Consider the following 21,529-nt stretch of genomic DNA (forward strand, 5'->3'; position numbering starts at 1 on the left):
CCACTGATGTTCAAGAAAGAAGGTTTTATCACTTAGCTGTATTTCTGCTCTGTGATTCAAGTGTTCACCATCTTTGATTTGGGAATCTGGTATCTTCTCACTGATTCCTGCAAACCAGGAGCCATTTCAGTCATTCTTGTCCCCAGATAACCCACACTTCTTGGTTGGCTGCCAGTCTCACAGTATTTTCACGTTAAAGCCTGTGTGGAGTGTGTGTGTGTTGCAGAGCTGCTTGTGCCTGGGAAGCCTTAGAAAGCTGTGCTTAGAGCTGGTAAACATGGAGTTTGAACTTTCTTCCTAGCATGACAAGAGATGGAAGATTGCTGGGCTATAGCAAGGTCAGCAGGGCAATACATGTGAGGAGCAAACTCACATGCACATACTCACCTTTTAGAGTATGAAAGGTTATAAGCTATACAGCTGGAGTCCAGGGACTCTAACACAGACAACAAGCAGGAAATCCAGGCTGCGTTGAGCCCCTGGCAGCTATGAACCCTACCCTAGCTAGGGTCCCTTTTCTCTTCAGTCCCCACTGTGCATCCTGAAGGACTGAGTCCATGTGTCTGTTTTCACTCACTCCTTGACCTGCACAAACAAATTCCTTTGGAAAAACAATATAGGTGGTAAATTGTGGCAAACAAAACCTGTTTGTGTTTTGCCAAAACACTGGGTGTACTCTAATGTAATTTTTTTGAACAACTGAGTCCTATAAACTAAAACTTGACTGAAGAACTGGATACGCCATGTTGGTAAACAGCAGTCTCTGCTAGGGCACTGGTTGCTGTCAGGTCTGAATGTTGTGGGAAGAAATCAGTCATTAAGAATGGCAGTCTTTGTATCTCTATTTCTTTATGACTGAGAAGGAAAATTGAAAGGAGTTGAGAAGCAGTTGAGCCATCTTGTTTGGTTGTAGAAGTTATTTTGTATTTGGCATGGTCTGGATTAGAGATGTATGTCCTCGTAGAGGGGAGCAGTTCTGTTTATTCTGAAGAATATATCACTCTAAGGCTGTCCTGGCCTGTTCCACCCTTGCTGCCATGCTGGATAGCTGGCCAGCCCCTGGCTGCTCCAAGGTGCTGTTGCCGTTTCTTTCTTCACATGAGCTGCTTGACGTTTTCCCATGCTCAGATGATGGCAAGGCCATTTCTTTGCTCCATTGGAGACCCCTCTTGCAACTCTGCTTTGTGACAGTGCCTTTAGAAAGCCTGGCCCTAGGAAAGCAGACGGCACGGTGAGGCCGTGCAGAGCGGTGGGGCTTCCCAGTACTCCCTTCCCTGCTGCCTGTATCCAGCTGTTGTGTTTTTATTCTGGATTACAAAGTGCTTTGTCTGTGTTCGTGTTTTAGCTGGTGCTAGGTAACGCAGGCCTGGTGTACTCAGGTCACTGAAGACAAGAGCCCTGACTTTTCCAGAAGGTTTCAGTTAAGGGTGAAGTGAAGGTACCAGCTAAGAGTGTAGGTTATTGTGGAGATGAAGTCCCCTGTGTGCCCCTGTAACCACTTTTGCTGCTACAGGTGCAGCTCTGGGTACCCAGGTAACGATTCCCAGAACTGATCTTGGCTTACGGAATCAGGAGTAGCTACTAAAAAAGGTGTGACAGGCCAATGGGGATGTAACCTAGGAAGAAGTATAAGGGTGGGTGAAGAGTAAGGCTTATAGAAGGGGGAATACTTCCTGCAAAATGAATGGAAGGATAATTATATCCCTAGCAATTGTTTGGAGGAGGAAGGAAAAGACTCTGTGAATTAGTACAGGGGATTGTGAAGCTTGGGAAAGGAAATAGGGGAGGAAGGGCAGGATGATCTTTGTGTTTTTCATGAAGAATAGAGCAGCTGCTGTGCTGGCAATTGTCAAATTAATGTTTATAAGAGATATTAGTGTATGTAAGGCAGGTTTTATCCGGTGGCATGGCAGAGATGAGGGCTCGGATGCAAACAAGCAGTGTGATGATGGAAGAGCTTGTGCTAAGGTGCCTTTGTCTTCACTGGGGATGTGCTGGGATGGAGCAGCAGCTTCCGTGCCCCTTCACTTGGTGCACCTGGACCTTCTGCCATACTTGCCCATACCAACAAAACAGATTTCCTAGGGCTGTTTAACACAGTAACCCTTGCTGTTTGAAAGCATTCGTTTCCATGTTTCAACCTGCTGTTTTGCAGGGCCTGTTTGAAGGAGGAGGTTTCTGCAGACTATTTGGCATCCAGGTCACAGTGACCCACTTCCTGCTTTCCCAGTGTTGTCCCCAAGAATCATATGATCCCACTTCTGCACACATGAGTGCGCGCGCAGTTACATTCGTGTCTGCTGATATACATGTAACCTTAACATGTTCGCCGTTGCAATGACGGTGCATGCAGACATTGAGGTTGTGTGAGGGACACTGCTGCTGCATTGTGGTTTAAAACTTGGCCAGTGTCTAATAGGAGCAGATATGATAGAAGTAACCTTGTATGTTTTGTTTAATCATTCCTTCCTCAGATGAAAGTGATCTCATGTTTTCAGAAAGTGACTATGAATTATGACAAAGAAACAGCCACCTTCCAAGTTATTTCCACAAGGCATCAAAAATATTTCTGGATTTGAATACATTTTACTCTTCCTTGCCGTCTTTGGGAGTTTAAAAAAAACCCTCAAAATGCCAATAGCTTATAACTAGATACTGTTATGTTATGTATGATACTGGATTTGAGATTAACCCCTCACTCTCAAGCATATATAGAAAACACTATAGGATTAGGGTTGGGTCTTGTTGAACTCTGCATGCCCTGAAGTTAGTTTTTTTCACCCTCCTTGCACACAAAGTCTGTGCTGGCTAGGGAAGTACTGATGGATTGAGCATTTTTGCAATTTGATGAAGATAATGGACTGAGACAATGTTTTGCTGGTTGCAGTCTTGAAATGGGTGACTGCTGCTTGGTTCTGGAATTTAACAGAAAGAGCAATTCCTGCCTCAAAGAAATCTTTAAAAGGTTGTTGAGTTGACAGAGGGAGTGGATGTACAACTTTCAGGGAAGGATGCCAGCTTCATTGTTGGCAGTACCTTGGTAATGAACCTTCTCTTAAGGCTACCCATGGTTATGTAGTCATTACAAACCACGTTATTTCTTAAGGCCATCTTAATGGAAAAGGCTCCCCAGCAGACATTCGAGTCCAGGGAAGCCACTAGCAATGTGTACTAGCTCAGGGAGAGGTTTCAGTACACAGTGGTCATTGCAGGGGAAAAAAAGAGCCTAAATAAGTGATGAGGCCAAAGCAGTGATGGAAAGGAAGGTATACAGAGACAGAAGGGGAGGTAAGCAGGGAGGGGGAGAGTTTGTGCAAAGCACTGGACTAACTGACCATGCAGCCCTCTGAACATCCCTCTGGCCTCTCAGCACAGCCACATGGATCTAAGGAGGTTTTACTGACTAATGTAGTTCTGCAGATTGATGAGTGTCAGCTCACGGCCTATGTTCACGGCAGTGTTTCAACAAGCGGGGCAGCACTTCCCTAGCGCCATCCGTCCTGCTGCTGGCCCTGGCAGTGATTTAGCCAATGTCAGGCAGCAGGTCACGCGTGCATGGCCGTATGGCAGCTGCTGCTGTGACTGCAGCTTGTATGGACGTACCGTAGCCAGCTTTAGTCTAGGCTGGGTACCCGTAGCAGCGTACCCACAGCGCCGTGGAGCTCTGCGCAGGCTGCAGTCCCCCTCAAAAAGCAAAGCATTTATTTCAGCAATTTGTGCTAACATAATGCTGATTTAAAGTAGCTCAGATACATCAGCATAATTCCTGTAAACATGCCCTTGTCTTGCTTGTATCTTGGTCCTTTTGTCTCTAGGATGGCATCGTTCTCCCCGATACAAGCATTTAGCACCGAGTAGAGGTTTCAAATGCAGGTGAAGGAGGGCTCCAGCTCCGGGGGACGGGGCCAGAGGCACAGCTCAGCTTTGCGCCTCGACAGGGCTTTTCGCTTCCCAGCTGGCTCCCGTTATTCGCATTGCTGTTGGGCTTGCTTCCTGGAGTCCAGAAACCGAACCCTTCCTCCCTTTCCTTGCAATACGGAGGAGTTTCCTCGGCAAACCTTCAGCGGCCCGGGCAGGTGCGGGTGTCTGCTGCGGGGAGGCACGGGGTGCGCGGGAAAGCTGCCAGCGGGGAAAGAGTTAACGGCGAGCGCGAGCAGAGGCTCTCCTCCTCCTCCTCCCTCCTTCCTCCGCTCCCCCCCTCCCCCTCTTTTAAGCCTTGACCACAGAGGGAGGGAGGCGGGGGCTGGGCGCGGAGTTTGCCTCCCGCCGCCGCAGAACTTTCTCCCCGGCGCCCCGAGCCCGGGGCGAGGGACGGGGCCGGGGCCGGCGGCAGCAGCGGCCGCGCCGCCCGCTCTCTCGGCCTCGCAACCTCCCGGCTCTCCCGGCCACTGACTTCTTTCCTCTCTTTGTGTTTATTGAAACTCCTCCCCGTGGCGTCAGGTTTTCCTGAAGGAAGCTCTCGAGCAGAAGCTGGAGAAGGATCGGGAAGAGGAGTTGAGGAAAGCAGCTGTAGTCATCCGGGCCCACGTCTTGGGCTACATGGCAAGGTCAGTGCCGGGGGCTGCCCCACCATCGCTGTGCTTGCCTGCCTGGGTTGCCCCCACCCCCTGCTTTGCTCTCCGGTACCCTCGCATCGCACCCTTCTTCCCCTCTTCTAAGGGAGAGCCGCAGCGTCTGCCCTCCCCGCCGGCATCGGTTCTGCCGAGACCTCTCCGCGCCTTTGCCACCTCTGCTTCGGTTCTGGGCACGCTTGCACCCTCCCTCAACGCTGCTCAGCAGGCGTCGGCAGGGACCTCTGTACCCTTCGCTTGCCTCCGATGGCACCTTTTCCTTGCCTTCAGGGCTCTCCCGGCTGGGCCCCACCTACGCTTTGGGTCCCCTCCTTTTCCTTGTGCCTGTCAACTCTGTTTTCTGCTCCCCCTCCGAATCGCTGCTTCCTCGCTTGCAGATCTGCCGTTGCTCACCCTCTTTCCTCGCCCTGCCTGTTTGCCTCGTGATCTCCCTCTCCTTTTAATTAACTCTTCAGAATTGGTTTTTGGCCAGCTTTGCACGAGTAATCTCTTGCCGCTCCCTTTTGCACCTGACCAGGGGAGGGTTGGGAGAACCAACTGCAGACAAACCGCCCCTTCTCTGCCCCTTTCAGTCCGTCTGACAGCTGACTCCTTAATGGCTGTGGCATGCACGCTTAATCCCAGTAAGATGCTCTTTCCTGGCTGGTGTCTGCTCCAGACACCTGTCAGTCAGGGCTGTGAGGAGGTGAAATCGCTGCCCAGCAGAGCTGTTCCAGCAAGCACTCTTCTTAGAGCTCCACTTACACCAGATAGCTCATTTTGTGTTGGGAAATGTGTGCAAGGGCTGTACCCTGCCTTGCCAATGTGCAATATCAGCAAAATACACATTTGGTCTCAGAGGCTATTATTAATTTATTTATTTCCCTCTAGGAAGACAAATGACCTAGCTCTGTTGTTTGTACATGAGATTAGAGGTTCCTTGTGTCAGGACCTCTGTTCTGTTTTACTTTGTGTCTAGCATTTGGAGAGAGAGGGGTAGGGATTAGCACAGGAAAATTGATTTTTATGGGAAACATCACTGCAGGCAAACTGGATTACTGCTTTTCTGAGTTCCTGGGAAGGTAGCTGCTGCTCTGCCGGGCTGTGGTGGAGACAGTGTTGCAGCAGTGTTCCTTTTGGCTAGAAATCTTGTGGTCCTCCAGTCTCCATAGTTCTGAATTCCTCGTCCCATGTGTTGCTCTTCTGAGCCTCATCTTTAAGAACAAGCTGTGCTGCAGCCAGAGTGGAAATCCTCACAAGCAGCTGGAGGTGTCTGGACTTTACATGGGAGGAGAGCAGGGAGTGAGGAAAGAACTAGGGAGGGAGACTGGAAAACTTCTCTGTGAAGGGTTTCCACTCGCACCCAACCTGTATTGGAGAAGTTCCAGCAAGAGGCAGTTCGTCTGGGTGAGTGCTGGATGGTCTGTGCAGAGTTATGCAGAGGTCCGGAGTACCAGTGTGCGCTGCCTTAAGCTTGATACCATTTCTGGTAGCTTTGCAATTGAATACATTTAGACATCTTTATATCTTTCAGAGTATTTAACTTCATTTGGTCTAATGCAGAGTAGGTTGGCAAAGCAGGGTACGTATGCCACAGGAAGGATTTTTACTGGTTTCTCCCCCTTTGTGAACTTGTTGTGTGAGCCTGAAGAACCAGTCCTAAGGGTGAGAATGTTTTCTTTGCTCTCATTCCCTGTAGCCTAGTGTCTCTGATCACTAAAATGTGAGACAAGAAAATCAAGCCCATTCAAATGACCCCATTTTTGTGTAGCTAATCTGTGGAACTCTGAGCTGCAGGTAACAGCTTCACCAGCTAAAATGCAGATAACTGTTCCCAGGCGTGCAGGATCCGTGTACAAATTTGGCTGTGTCCGTGGATTCCGCAGGACCCTGTTGCTCAGGAGAAGAAGACAGTAGGGAATTACTCCATAGCTCTGTGTTCTCTGGTCCTTGGAGGCATGACTGGTACCTATAGCTCATCAACAGCATAACCAGCTAAATTCCAAATGCAGCATCGGAGCCTTGCAGCCACTCCACCTTCTCTTGTGATACATGGTCAGGGTGTCTCCCAACTCCTCAGCATGGGCTGCAGGTTAAATTTCTTTGGCCAGTGCGAGAGGGTGAGTGGAAGGCTGAACAAGGGGAATGAAATTCAGGGCCTGCATGCAGCAATTCCAGCTGAAGGGCATCTGCAAGCTTGGCTGCGGTCGTGAGGAATGAGGGGGCACTTCAGGCTGGCAGATTAGCAGGCAGAGCCGGCCTGTGGCTGGGCAGGACTTGGCACATGTTGCACTTGAGAGAGTTTCTGGCAGATGCATTTTGTAAAAGTCAGAGTACCCTTTTTGATGCACTTATATCTGCCTTGGCAGAGGGTGCATGTGCAGCTGTTCACACCCCATGTGCAGGGCACAGGGAAGACAGTGGGAGCAGGGGTGAGGGGGCTGCAGCCCAGTAGCAATTCATCTAAAATCTCCCACTTCTTATCACCTCTTCCCTTTCCTCTTCTTTTCTCTGTGCTTCCTCCCTTTGACTTAATACTTACAGAAAAGAGCGTGACCTCTGCACACTACTGCTATTAGCATCCCTCTCCTGATTTTCTTGACTAGGCTGATGTATCTGATGTGCAGGGAGGTGGCAAGATGTCAGCATGGGTCCGTGTTTCCATTTGAAGGGGGTTTAATTGACAGGAAGGGGATTTTGAGGTGTGTCTTTTCCTCAGGGGCTTGCAGAAGGTCTGTGGGAAGGATATGGGAGAATACTGTGCTATTTCCAGCGTGCTTTCTAGGACTGTAAGACCTCACAGGATTACTGTAGGCTGCTGGCCGAAGGTCCCGTGTAACAGCCCTATAGAATTTCCCTCTGCGAATTCTGTTTTGGAGTAAAGAAGGTTTTGATTTTAATAATACCAATGATCATTTCACTAATGCAAGATATAAAGATGTCTAAATGTATTCAATTACTTTAAAAAATGTCCACTTATTTCCAGCCTGAATAGACTGCAGCTTCAGGTCAGTTAAATCTTGCTGTGTCCTTTGTTGGATGAGTAGAAATGCCATGCAAAAATGTCAGTACTTTGGCTGGGATCAAGCCTTTCCTTAGCCTTTTCTTTCTTAAGGTTGTGGAGCAAGTGTTCCTTTCTGTAAGCCAGAATTTTTGGTTCCAGTCCTGCTTCCTCAGAAATCTCTTGAGCATCTAACATTGTTCTTGACATGGAGGTGCTAACATTGAACATACGGTAAAAGTAACAGTGCAGTTCCCTTCTATGCAGTATTTCTGCTTGCAAATAAAAGAATCCCAGTAGTGTTTTTTTCCTGTAGCATTTTGATGGGAATTTGCCTTCACCTGACAATCCCTGTGGCCCGAAATCCTTTTTTGATTGACTGCTTTCTGACACATCAGATGTGTTTGGCCTTTGATTCTTCAGCACAAGACCTTATGTTTGGCTCTTTTACATTGTTTAATGTTTGCTTGAATCTAGCTTACAAATTGATCCAGATTACTGTGTAATAGTAACTCTTCTGTTATTTGCCCAGTTTGCATATCATGTATGAACTTCTACCAGTGACTTTTTTTTCAGGTCCTTGATAAAAATAATCTGTAATGCAGAGGCAAGAACGGACTTTTCTAGAACTTCACTAGACTACAGAAATACTGACTGATGATTCTTTTGTTTTAGAGCCCTACCATGCTTTTTGGTTTTAAAGTGCTGCAAAGTTGAGTTTGATACCATTATTGTTTAAGCAAATGTTCTGCAATATATCTTTGTGGGAGCCTGGTACAATGTTACATTCAGCGATAAATATTGTAGCATCACTGTGTTTTCCCTCAAACAATACGAGATTAATGTGGCCAGATCTATTTTTGCCCCATTTTTTGCTTTTTTTGGAGTAATTTGGCCACTTAAAAGATGGGGCAATATGGGGCTTTCTCATGTAGTAAGGCCACTTGTAAGTTTTCGTTATAATAAATCCACACTGGTTATGCTAATTGCACAGTGAATGTGTGCGTGTGCAATGCAGAAAGACTTTGGGCCGGTGGACCTTCTCTTCCCATGTGCCAGATATCTGTCCTTGTCTCCTGAGGGTCATCATGAAAGCAGGTGCCCACGGAAGTAAACCTGTGGTAGGGAGGAGAATATGATTTACGGGTAGTGGCAGTAGGGGAGCAGAAATTGTGCCATTTCTGGGCGGTGTTTTTCCAAATTCATTTTTCTGTGGATGTGGTGAGATTGGTCAATATATCAGGGCACACGAAATGCAAAGCATTTATTGCCTCATGGCACATTAAGTGTCTGGTTCTGTTTTTAGGACGAAGTATCGAAAGGTGCTAGCCAGTGTTGTTATAATCCAAAAGAACTACCGAGCGTACTTCTGGAAGAAGAGCCTGCTGCGACTGAAGGCCTCTGCGGTCACCCTGCAGAAGCATTGGCGTGGTCGCCTGGCTCGAGGCCACTACCAGCACCTGCTTCAGCAGGAACTCAGGCGGAAGCAGGAAGCGGAGGAGAGAAGGAGGCAAGAAGAGGAAGAACAGATCAGAAGAGAGGAAGAGGAAAGACAATGGCAAGAAGAGGAGGAGCGTAGGAGGAAGCAGGAAGAGGAAGAGGTGAAGGAAAGGTACAAGATGGTGTCTCTCACTCATAGTTCCCTAGCACTGAAGCTGCTGAGGTGTAAAAGCGGGGCTGCGGCGCTGGCGTGATGGTAACACTGGAACAACAGTTGCATGAGACAGGGTCCCAGTGCCAGGGGCAGAGTTGGGGTGGGCTCTGGGCATCTTAGAATAGAAAAGCAGTGTGGAAAAGGAGTGTCCTGCTTCCTTTAGGAAAGCTAGTTCTGGTGTATTTTTACCTCTGTTTAGTGTTTATCTGCTTTGGAATGTACATGAAAGTAGGCAGTTTCGCTGGTTGGGCAGAGATGCAGAATTTTCTCGTTGCCTTCGCAGTGGTAAAGGAAGTTTTATGTAGTCTTCCAAAATCTGGAAGGATTAGCAGCGTGAGAAGGTACCAGTATCATGGGTCTTGGTGTGTCCAGTGAGTAAGATGGGCAGCGCACCTGTGCTGCTACTGCAGTTCTCACACTCATGAGAATACACATGCTCTCCCTGTTCCTGCTGCCATGTGTCTCTCATCAGGGATATGGAGGTGTCAAGAGATCAGGAGGGGAAAGGAAAAGCTAATGTGACAAGATGAGGTAACCTGTGAGCAGTGACAGTATGCCTACTGAGAATCCTGCACCTCATCCTTCATTTACTGTTCACTCTGTGGTTACCTACATCCAGTCCAGACTAGGTCTCTCTCTTGATAATCTATTGTTTTAAGAAGCATAAAACTTCAACTACAAGATTATTATACAAGTTTGAACAAATAATCCTGTGACATTTTAAGTTTTTCATAAATAGTTGGTTACGTTTCTTATAGGCTTTTGTTACATACTTGTCCCGAAGTTGGATCTTGGCAGACTAAGATGTGTGGCAAGCATGAGAGAATTCTAAGGTTAGAAGCATGTTGCAAGGAAAAGAAAATGCCTGTGGTTTTGCTGGAGACAGTAGGGTGATGTGTCTGCTGGGACAAGACATGGAGTCAGTGAAACCAATGATGAACGGTTTGGTCAAGGAATTTGTTGAATGACACTGAAGGTTCCATTTTATCAATGTGTCAATTTTCAACAATAGCCTTATCAGCAACATGAAGCTGTGCAAGTTCAGAATGTCAGTGACCAGTTTGCAAATATCAAATGCTACAGATGCTCTTACAGGTCTAAAGTCCTCAATGTACTAAGTAGAGCTTGTCCCTACCTAGTTTTAGATAAAAGGACGTATTTAGCTTATTGGTTCCACTGTGTTTCTGCCCCTGCCCTTTAGTTAGTTCCCAGCCCATGAAAGATGTGTTGAACCCAGCATCATTATAAAGAAGTGTCAGTGTTTCAGGTGAACTGCTTATTTTGCCTTCATTTTCTATTTGATGTCAAATGGCTTCATTCAAAGTGAGTAGCCAAAAAGGTACTAGTAGACCAACTTGGCTACATCCAAAACTTCCATTTGACCTCAAAAATGAGGTGGAGGTCCACAGAAACTGCAAATCAGCTGATCTACTGAGAACAAGTAAAAAAACCCAACACACATGCAGAAGCAAAATTAGAAGTACCAAGATGCAACCTGAGCTATAATGAACTAAAAATTGGCATGCAGTTATTGTGCATACACTGTTAGTAAAAGGGAGACATGGAGCAATTTGGTCTACTGTTCAACAGGAAGAAAAAATTATAATGTTGAGAAAGCTGAGGTATTTGATGCTATTTTTATTTGTGTTCCCCAAAAGGCTTAACTGTTGGACAGTAAATAAAATTACCACAGACATGCAGGAATTCAGAACCTAGCAAGGAAATAAAAGGTTAGAGAATGCTCAGATAAATCAGATTACAAAGAAGTCATCCAGACTTAGTGAAATCAGTGTTTGGGTACTTCAAGAACCAGCTGAAACAGGTTGAATCAGTAGCTATTCTCTTGCTTCTCCTTTGTGGATAGCAGTGGTGTTTCCATAAAACTGGAAAATTCCAAATGTAATGACCAGATTTTAAAGTGGGAAAAGGAAGAATGAGGGAAATGTGGACCAGTCAGCCTAACCTCAGTTTCAGGAAGATGCTGAAACAAATAATCAAACAGTTGTAAATGCTTGATAAAGGAGCTAAGAGCCAACATGGATTTCTGAAGAACAAACAGCATTGAAGTTCCCTGCTTCCTTCGGTGATATAGCTAATGACATGCCTTGTGGATAGGGGAAAGCCACAGAGGGTAGGTAACTTGACTTTGGGTAGGTAGAGGGTAGGTGAGGGCTTTGACATGTTATGACAATAACTCTAAGACGCTGTAAGGAATGTGGTTTGGAAAAAAGTACATGAAGAAAACTAGGATTTGTGTTTTTACTGCATTGTATTATTGCATTTTAATTAGTAAACAATAGTAGTTTTTTGTTAAGTAGGAGAGAACTCTTGAATGGGATTCTTCCATGGTCTATGCTGGATGTGGTACTAGTGCAATGTTTTCATAATACGTTGGATGAGGAAAGATGAATATCCTTAAGAAATTTGCAGATAAAACCATCTGGTGAAGGGCTGTAAGTATATAGCTAGACAGGATTACAATTCAAATAATTTTGACACATTAAAGAAATGGTATGGAAAACATAGGATAACTTTCAATACAGACATGTGCAGATCTACAGTTAGAAATAATCAAATGCACAGAGAGAGGAGGAGGAACAACAGCAGGAAGACGGCCCGGAGGCTAAGTTGAGTATTAGTCACCAGTGTCATGCTGTGTGAGAGGAGAAAGCAAATGCTGTCTGTAAACAGGATTGTTTCTGGAAGACATGGGGGTGATTCTTCTGTTCCGCTTGGCACTGGTAAGGCTTCATTTGGAGCTCTGTCCCTAGTTTTGGGTGTCACATTTCAGGAAGAGTGTGGATCAGATGGAGATGGATGGAAAGCAGCAAGAGATATCAGGTCTAAAAAATGTAAGGAACAGTTGCAGGAACGAGTGTGTATATTGTAAGTGGTATTCCTGATTTGTTTTAAAATGGCTCTGCTTCTTGAATCCTCTTATCATTTAAAGCAGTTGTTTAACTCATGACTACTGTTAGAGATCCTTCAGTAGAGCTGGAACCATCTGGATCTCAGTTATGTCTGCTTTCATTTATAAACATCTCCTGGATTTTTCGGAGAGAGAGAGAGAGCATGCAGGACTGAGAACTTTAAGGACTTTGTGACTTGCAGCTGCAATTTAGAATGTGGCTGGGAAAAGCTGCAGGCCCTGGGAAATAAATATTGTTGCTCTCCTGTTCCGCTTGGGGTTGAATTATAGATTTGAAAGTTACCACTTCCAGTCTGAATTTGGCTGCACACTCTTCCATCCAGCCACATCCTATCCCTGCTCCATATGCATGACCCTGGCATTTGTCTGTCTGCTGGTTCAGTTGCTTGTAGCGTGCTCACTGTGGAGAAGCTGGCCACAGTGACAGCTATCCCCTGGAGTACAGCCTTTTTGATCTGGGTGGAGATGCAGCACCGTGGGATAGTTTTTTTCCTCTTCTCATGTTTACTAACAAACTCTGACTTTTGCAGCCTTTACTAGTAAACTAGGTTTTGCATGCCACTGAGAAGTTACGCAAGCTGGAGGGCCCAGGTCTTCAGAATAGAAAGTCCTCAGCTTAGTCATTTAACAGAGTAAAAAAATTTGATAACTTTTTTTGGGCTTTCATATGATAGAAGCAAAGAAAAACACAAATTCAGTGCTGGTATTGCAATAATTCTGTTCTGTTTTAAAAAAAACAACCAGTGTTTCCTGATAACTGTCAGTTATGCATGTACAACCTCATTTAAGATCCATGGATGTGGAGCACTTCAGAAGATTCTGTTTACATTTGTCATGAGTCTGATCTGTCTTTCTGTCACTGTTTCCAATGTCCTTCCTAGTGTGTTCCAACTAATCCAATTTCCTGACTGATCTGAAAGTTAAGTGCATGGGGAAAATCTGTTGTATCCACAAAGGTCACGCCAACCACAGAGAATTGGATTTTTACTAAATTACAAAAGCTTTCAAATCAGTCTTACAACAGGTACCTGATTTTAACCTTATCCATGGAGGGATGATGTGTCCTCACGTAGGAGAACTGGGTCTGTCTCTGACTATCATGTCTTGTTTTTTAACAGAGAAAAGAAGCAACTGAATGCACTACTCCAGGTGGCTCAAGTAAGTTTAACAGTTATTCTTTTCATGTGTCTTCTCTTGAATATCTGTGAAGGGTCCTTCATTGCCCACACTTCACCTGGAGCTAATACTAATGATGTTATTGTGGCAACACTATTTAAAAAATGGGCTTTGTTCACTCAAAACTTGCAGGTGTTTGGCTTTGGCAGGAATACATAGAGTTAACAAGGTAGGCTTTTTTTCAAGGCTCGTGTACCAGCTTGCATAGTTGCTATTTGAAAATTTCTGTATTGAAAATGCAGCATCCATTTTTACCTCTACTGCTTGAGCTTACTACATGACCTTGTGATGTGCTACACTGACGGAGCCTGTTTTGCTGGATTGTTGCCTGTAACAGCCAAAATAGGAGTGCAACTGACTGCTGCCCTGGCTAAAATAAACCCCTTGTAACTGATCTAATTGTTGGTACTTGATACACCAAAGTGCAGGCCACCTACCCTGAGGTGTGTGAAAACAGCTGTGTAACTTATTTCTTTTGCCAAACCACTTGTTCCCCAGTTTCAGGCCAGCTCTGTTCAGGAGAGATGACAGATTAGAGTATGGAAATGTATTCGTCCACAAGTAAGAGTCAGTAGAGAACAAGCGACAGGGTAACTGTAAAGAAAACAAGGATTGTGGCTTAAATGGACCAGTTCATTGGCTGCATTATCATACTCCTATCAGGAAGGACATGAAGTCCTTTTGGAATTTATTTTTGCTTTTTCTTGAATGTGTGTATGTTTTCAACACCCTCCATGCAGGGGAGGGTGGCTTTATCTTATGGCTGAACATTAGTGAAAGTTCCCAGTATCTTCTGTCTTCCAATTATTGTGTACTTGCTAGAAATTTCCTGTGTCTTCAGTGTGGAGAACAGAAGAAGACAGAGTCTTCAGCAGCCAGCCACCATCCATCCAGTGATGCTAAAGAATGCCAAGAAATTCTGGGGGGAGTTTTGGTGGGGTGGGTTTGGAGTGGATACAGTCCTGCTTCATTGCAAATATCCCTTCCGGACCTAGATTCTGATGGCCAGACCTCCAACTCAGGAAGCAACAAAATTTTGAAATCTTTTAATGTATTTCTCAGAAATCTTCAGCTCTTAAGCAGACTATGCATATATGTATTCGTATATAGTTGCTTTCTCCTATATGTATGTGTGTGAGATAGTTTAAAAAGAAAGGACAGAGTTTCATCCAGATTGTAGTCTACAAAGGTCTGTAACATGAGTGGCAGACAAAGAGGCTTTTCTAAAAATTCACTGATCCCATTGAGCTTCTTTGTATGATTCAGAAAGGAGGTAGGCTGCTGGAAAGAAGGAGTTACCTGAAGATCCAGTAGTTCTACCTTTAGCTTTTATACCATGGATGGTTGCAGGAGGCTTAGAGTCATCTTTTTGCAGATGGGAAGTACAGGGCAAGTACAGGAGATAAGAAGAATGAAAGGTCCAGGCAGGGAACACATATAAGTTGAAGAAACCGCTTTAACACTATTATAAATTCTTTAAGGTGGAAGCAGTAAAGACTGAGGAGGTAGATATTCCCCTGCAAGAAGAAGAGAGACGTCAGATGGAGGAGATCTTGAGGCTGGAGAAGGAGATTGAGAAGTTGCAGCAACAGAAGGAAGATCACATGTCTATCATCTGTGAAAGCACCAGGAATGAAATCAATCGGCAGCGAGAAGAAGAGATCCAGAGGCTGGAAAAGGAGGCATCTAGGGTTGCCCAGGAGTTCTTGGAGCTGCTGGATTTTGGCAATCTGGATGAAAGTGTGCAGAACTTAGAGCGCTCACTTTCTAGTGAGGGGACACTCAACATTGACTGCAGCCTAGTGGCACCATTGGCTGAAGAAGAAGTGGATGAGGGTTTTCATGCTGATGATGAAGGAAGGCCAACTTCCAGTTTGGTGGTCTTGAATCAGCATGGAACAAGAAACAGCAATAGCTACTTAAAGGAAATTGTGGACACAAGCCTTTCACTTCTCCAAAGGGAAGTGGGAGAGATTGTCCCTGCTCCAGGACAACCTGTGGAAAGAACCACTAGCCCCATGGAGCAGAGAGCATTATCTGACCCAGCAGAAAGCATTTACGGCACTGTCTCAGATACACAGAGGAATAACAGCAGAGAGGTGGGAGAGCCAGTTTACACTTCCCCCCAAGACGTGGAGTCTGACTACGACCATGAGGAGTTTGATGGCTGTGGAGATGCAGGTAGTGCCTCAGCTGAGCCTCTGAACGGTGAGGAGGGTCTGAGACACTCCCATGGTACCAGCCTGGACTCCAACCGTGGCAGCCTGGACTCGGTAAGAATCCCTCCCTTCACCTTTCCGGACATTAGTGTGACTTTGTTGATATTTAGAACGTCCTTGCCTTCTTAACATGTGCTTGCTTGCTCTGGGTATTGTTACTAATACATAACTCTCTCTTACATCAATAATCAGCTTGGAAAAAATGGAAAGAGTCATAGATGGGCTGAAAGCCAGAGGGCTTGTGACTGTCCAGTGTCTACTGGTACACAAGCTAGCACATATGTGCCTAGGCTCTTTCAGATTGTTTCCGTCACCATATATTAACGTACCACCCTTTAGGAAGACTGAAAGCTGGCAGCTAGTATCTTGTAGGTATATGCTCTACCTTAGAGAGATTTCACAGAAGTAGCCTGAGCTTCCAGTGGACAACAAGAACAAGAAATGGGAAAGGCTGGGGTTTGATTATTTCTGTCACTAAAACTTCTCTTGTTCTAGTCCTGTTACTATTCAGAGTCCAGGGCAGTGATGAGTTGACCCTGGCTGGATGTTGGGTGCCCACCAAAGCCGCTCTATCACTCCCCCTTCTCAGCTGGACAGGGGAGAGAAAATACAACGAAAGGCTTGTGGGTTGGGGGAAGGACAGGGGGAGATCACACACCAGTTACTGTCACAGGCAAAAGAGACTCGACCTGGGAAAAATTAATTTAATTTATTGCCGATCAGATCAGAGTAGGGTAATGAGAAAAAACCCCCACAAATCTTAAAACACCTTCCCCTCACCCAATTTCTTTTTTTACTCCCAATTTCTCTACCTCCTCCCCCCGAGCAGTGCAGGGGGACAGGGAATGGGGGTTGCGGTCAGTTCACCACACGCTGTCTCTGCCGCTCCTTCCTCTGCAGGGGAGGGCTCCTCACACTCTGCCCCTGCTCCAGCATGAGGTCCCTCCCACAGGAGACAGTTCTCCACAAACTTCTCCAACGTGAGTCCTTCCCACAGACTGCAGCATTTCACAAACTGCCCCAGTGTGGGTCCCTTCCACGGGGTGAAGTTCTTGAGGATCAGGCTGCTTCAACATGGTCCCCGATGGGGTCACAAGCCCTGCCAGCAAACCTGCTCTGGCATGGGCTCCTCTCTGCACAGGGGCACAGGTCCTGGCAGGAGCCTGCTCCAGCGTGGCCTCCCCATGGGGTCACAGCCTCCTTTGGGCATCCCTCTGCTCTGGAATGGGGTCTTTCAAGGGCTGCAGGTGGATATCTGCTCCACCATGGGCCTCCATGGGCTGCAGGGGGACAGCCTGTCTCACCATGGTTGTCTCCATGGGCTGCAGGGGAATCTCTGCTCTGGCGCCTGGAGCACCTTCTCCCTCTTCTTCACTGACCTTGGTGTCTGCAGAGTTGTTTCTCTCACATAGTCTCACCCCTCTCTCTGGCTACAGTTGCTCAGGGCTTTTTTTTTTCCCCATTCTTAAATATATCCCAGAGGCACTACCACCATCCCTGATGGGCTCAGCCTTGGCCAGCAGTGGGTTCGTCTTGGTGCCAGCTGGCATTGACTCTGTTGGGCATAGGGGAAGCTTCTAGCAGCTTCTCACAGGAGCCACCCCTGCAGCACCCCCTGCTACCAAAATCTTGCCACACAAACCCAATACAAGGGTTTATTTTCAGCCGCTGTGCACAAGTTAAGCTATTCTAAGGTGAGAAGAAATTACTGTGCTGATCCAGGCTGGGTGCCAGTGTATACAAACCAAGATCACTGAACCTTTTCACTCTTACTGGAGGGACAATGACAGGGTAGTAAAGCTGGGCTATTAGCCTCAGACTTGAAGCATCCCAGCTTAGATCCCACACTAGACTGGGGACTTCCTGAGTGCCCTCAGGCTAGTTGCTTAATAACGCTGTGATAAATCCCCTTACAGAACAGGATGTCAGATAAGCTCACGTAAGACTGTGAGGAGTTCAGGTGTGAAGCCAATGACAACCATAAAATATTTCAGATAAATGATGTCCCTGAGAACAGAGACTTCAACTACAAAATATCTTTTAGGAAACGATGGCATTTTTTTTTTTTTAAGGAGTTCAGTTTACTTCCTTTGCTATTATTTTCCAATGGCAGACTGTGACCCATCTTAAGAAGTTGCAAGATTTTTCCTAAAGTCAAGTGCCAGCCATCAGAATTTTTTATGATGTGACCTGCCTGAGTAAAGGTACCTTCTCTGTGGGCAGGTACTCACAGGTCACTGTCAGGTAATCTTCAAGACATGAATCATGTTGTCACAACCTAGGCAAGTTTCTACCATTCTTCTTAAAATACAAATAGAAGTGGAGGAGTTTATTTGGCTCCTCAGTGAGTAAGACTCATGAAAAATCCAGTTGATACTATGTCATGGCGTGAGCCATAGGAAGAGATAACTGCAGCTGGGTCGAGATTCTGTCAGTAGCTGATCCAAGAGTACCTGCTTTCTGAAACCTAATGGCCAGAGAGGGAGAAGGAATGAGTGGAACAGGAATGAGACGAAAGAGAAGCAGTCACAGAGAGAGGACAGAAGGGAAAAATGAAAAGAAGCAACATCTCTTTGGGGAAGGAAAAGGTCTAAGAAGCTGCCTTCATTAGTATTAAATTCATAAAGTTGATCAAAGGAAGTAGTATTTAGGGTAAAGCAAATTATAGAGTAATTTGGGATTTTGTGTGTGAAGTACTTTTTTGTGGCTCTGGGCCATTACGTAGTTGGAGAACAGGGATGAGTAAATACAATACTATTATTTCAGTAGTTTAGATCTTTGTCTTTAGGGTTCAGTTATCCTGGAATGTGATTTTTTTCCTAATCGACCCAAAGCAAGGTATTTCCTTGCTGGGATTAGATCAGTGCTCCATCTTGTCCTGCATCCTGGCCTGTCTGCCAGAAAGATCAGAAAACTTCTCCAAAATGAACAATTCTCCCTCAATCCCATTAGATTAGATTTTGGACTGTGGTCTCTGCCTTGAAACAGGAAGGTTTGTTACTGCAGGCAACTGGAGTTTTCTAGCCATGTCCACTGCCGAATGTCACTCTCTGGTATGAAAATTCCATGCTCTGGAGAGTCTTGCTTTAGGCGTTAATGGGTAAGCTGTCAAGCCTCTCGTTTTACTGTATTGCTTTTTTTGTAAAGGGAGTATGTGTCATTTTGCACCTTCTGATCATGTGACTGCTCTAGCCTTGCTAATTTGCTCCAGTCCTCCTGTGACCAGGAGAACCCAATTAGCCTATGTCTTTTTGTTTCCTTTTAGTTTCTGGACAGTGAAGAAGAAGTGGATGTTTACGTTGATACAGATGAAGAGTTTTGTAACGGACGAGTCACTATCTTCAATGGCTCAGGACCACCCTATTTTCACAGCTATCTCTACATGAAAGGTAAGTGGCTTGAGCCAAAACAGTGGAAGGATGAATCCAGGAAACATGCTTTCCTCTTCTGTTTCTCCAGAATTATCATCTTCATCTGCTCTTAGTTCTCTCTTTACTCTCTTTTTTTTTTTTTCCTTCTTTTATTTAATGCAAGCAAATAAAACAATGAACTAGGAGGTGGACATCAGGGAATTAGACTGGATATCTTTGTCACTGAAACCTAGTTGTTCCCACTTGGTATGGGCTTAAATGACTCACTGTGAGCTACAAACCTGAAGACAGTACAAGAATATTTGAGTAGTATATATATTTCTATACTTTGTGTTTGTTTCACTAGTTTGTTCTGTTTTTTCTCTCTGCAGACTTAACCGTAACTTTGTTTCTCTCCTTCAGCTCCTTTGTTTCATGTAGGAACTGAAGTGGCAACTAAGTGCCCATGAAGCACGTAGGACAAGGGGTAACGGTTTTAAACTAGAAGAGAGTAGATTTAGACTGAATATAAGGAAGAAATTTTTTACCAAAAAAATTGGTGGTGGTGAAACACTGGCACAGGTTGCCCAGAGAGGTGGTAGGTGCCCCATCCCTGGGAACATTCAAGGTCAGGTTGGAGAAACCTGCTCTAGTTGAAGATGTCCCTGCTCATTGAAGGGGGGTTGGACTAGATGACCTTTAAAGGTCCCTTCCAACCCAAACCATTCTGTGATATGCTGGATCAGAGTGGAAACATGGCCCGTGTTGCATGTCTGATGAAATCTTGCTCCCTTGCTCTGCAGGAGGTCTCATGAACCCGTGGAGGCGGCGCTGGTGTGTTCTGAAGAATGAAGCCTTCATGTGGTTCCGCACCAAGCAAGAGGCACTGAAGTCAGGCTGGCTCTATAAAAAAGGTGGAGGCATGTCAACACTTTCACGTCGCAACTGGAAACGCCGTTGGTTTGTGCTTCGAGAATCCAAGCTGATGTACTTTGAGAATGATGCTGAGGAAAAGCTGAAGGGGACAATTGATATCAGAAGGGCAAAGTGAGTGAAGAAATAAATCCCTCTGATCACTAGTATTCGCTCTCTAAATCAATAATGAAGTGTCCAGTGCTGCCAGTTCATCAGCCTATGTATCTCCCATAGGGCTAGGAGAATCAGAAACATAAGGGAACAAAAAAGACAAACAGAACTTCTAGTTTTACTCTGGAGGGAGTCTGGAATTAGTTGATAGTTCTTTTTGCAGTCTTGCATTTCATAATCCGGCAGAAGCTCTTTCCAAGCCATGGATGGAGTCAGACCAGGAGGGGCTAATTAAGTACATACCCCATGCGTTCTCCCCTACCCGGACTCCATCTGTTTCCTGGCTTCTCCAGGCATTTCACAGAGGTGGTAGGAAACTCACAGCAGGATTTGAATTTGGCAGCATGTACTATGCCTTTTCCTCAACCCTGAATGCTCTTTTTGCTGCTATAGCCAATTCCTCATCTCCTGCTGTAAGAAAGGAGAGACTAGTTGCCTGTTAGCATTATGTGGGCCTGTGAAGTGCTAAACCGAGTGGCACACCCTGCTTTGTAAACAGCCCTCTGTATCAACCTCTCTGTTATCGCTTCTTCCATCTAGTCTGCTGGTGTCTTGAAGAAAAGCCATTTAATGCCTTAAGCTTTGCTTTCTTTTTAAGGGCACCCTAAAAGTCTTAATCTGTACTGGAAGAATTTTGTATGTCTGTCGGAGTTACAAGCCATCTGAGCCAGTGATTTCCCTTTTGTATGGTGAATGGTACAATGTGGAAACAAATGGCCAGATGGAATTTATGCCTGTGTAAGGTTTTCAGTTTTGGCTGTTGTGATTTGCTGTGTTCCAGGGAGATTGTGGACATTCACGAAAAGGAGAATGCTTTGGACATTGTGACAGAAGACAGAGTTTATCACATTGTCGCAGAGTCACCAGAAGATGCCAGGTATAAGAGGGAGTTTTGTTAGGTTTGTTCATTCAGTGCAGGTCTGACCCAGCTGCTCATGGGAGAGCCTGGGAAACACGATCACTTCCCTTTTGCTGGAGAAGAGGGCATTCGTTCCAGAGTGTCATTTTCTGCATACTGGAAGGTACCACACTTACTGTGGGGACTCCCTGTTGCAGCTATGGAGATGGTGGTTCAGCCTTTCAGTCAGTCACAGGACTGTCACCTTCTTCTGTGGCTGTGAGCATGCTGAATTCAAGGGTTACTTCAGGAGACAGACAAAACCTTAATATAAACTGGAACGTCTAATAGCTGATTTATTTATTAAATGGAATCTTGAATCAAACAAAAAGTCTATTCATGTCATCTGTAAATGATTGCAAGAGCAGCTGGGTTTTGTCCAGGAGACATAGAAAAGGCTGCAGCTTATCAGAGTCTGTAGTGTCATCTGATAAAATCTTCCCAGTGCAAAGCAAACAAATGACTCATGTCCTTCCTTCTTGGTGTCCTGGCCAGGCAGAGGGAATCAGTCTTTTAAGGGCAGGTTGGCCAACCTGTTCTGGCTATGCAAAGCCAAGTTAAGAGGTTACTGTCCCTGGCTGCTCGTGGCTTCCCACTTTTACCAAGACTTCTGCTCTCTCAACGCAGCGAGTGTAACTGTTTCTCTGATCTGCTTTAATCTGATTC

At 45.5% G+C, this 21,529-nt stretch overlaps 1 protein-coding gene across 2 annotated transcripts in view; it reads left to right on the forward strand.

Annotated features, from left to right (window-relative positions):
- LOC104329058 (unconventional myosin-X-like) overlaps nucleotides 1-21,529 on the forward strand; it is a 99,938-nt gene that overhangs the window by 56,118 nt on the left and 22,291 nt on the right. The window contains exons 22-28 of one of the 2 annotated variants that reach the window (XM_075430031.1): nucleotides 4,441-4,547; nucleotides 8,858-9,163; nucleotides 13,253-13,292; nucleotides 14,792-15,583; nucleotides 18,795-18,918; nucleotides 19,683-19,926; nucleotides 20,747-20,842. In XM_075430031.1, coding sequence (XP_075286146.1) covers nucleotides 4,441-4,547; nucleotides 8,858-9,163; nucleotides 13,253-13,292; nucleotides 14,792-15,583; nucleotides 18,795-18,918; nucleotides 19,683-19,926; nucleotides 20,747-20,842 — 1,709 coding nt within the window. The remainder of the gene's footprint in view (nucleotides 1-4,440; nucleotides 4,548-8,857; nucleotides 9,164-13,252; nucleotides 13,293-14,791; nucleotides 15,584-18,794; nucleotides 18,919-19,682; nucleotides 19,927-20,746; nucleotides 20,843-21,529) is intronic. The other variant, XM_075430032.1, reaches the window with a different exon arrangement.

The sequence above is a fragment of the Opisthocomus hoazin genome, chromosome 9 (genome assembly GCF_030867145.1).
Source record: "Opisthocomus hoazin isolate bOpiHoa1 chromosome 9, bOpiHoa1.hap1, whole genome shotgun sequence".
NCBI lineage: Eukaryota > Metazoa > Chordata > Aves > Opisthocomiformes > Opisthocomidae > Opisthocomus > Opisthocomus hoazin.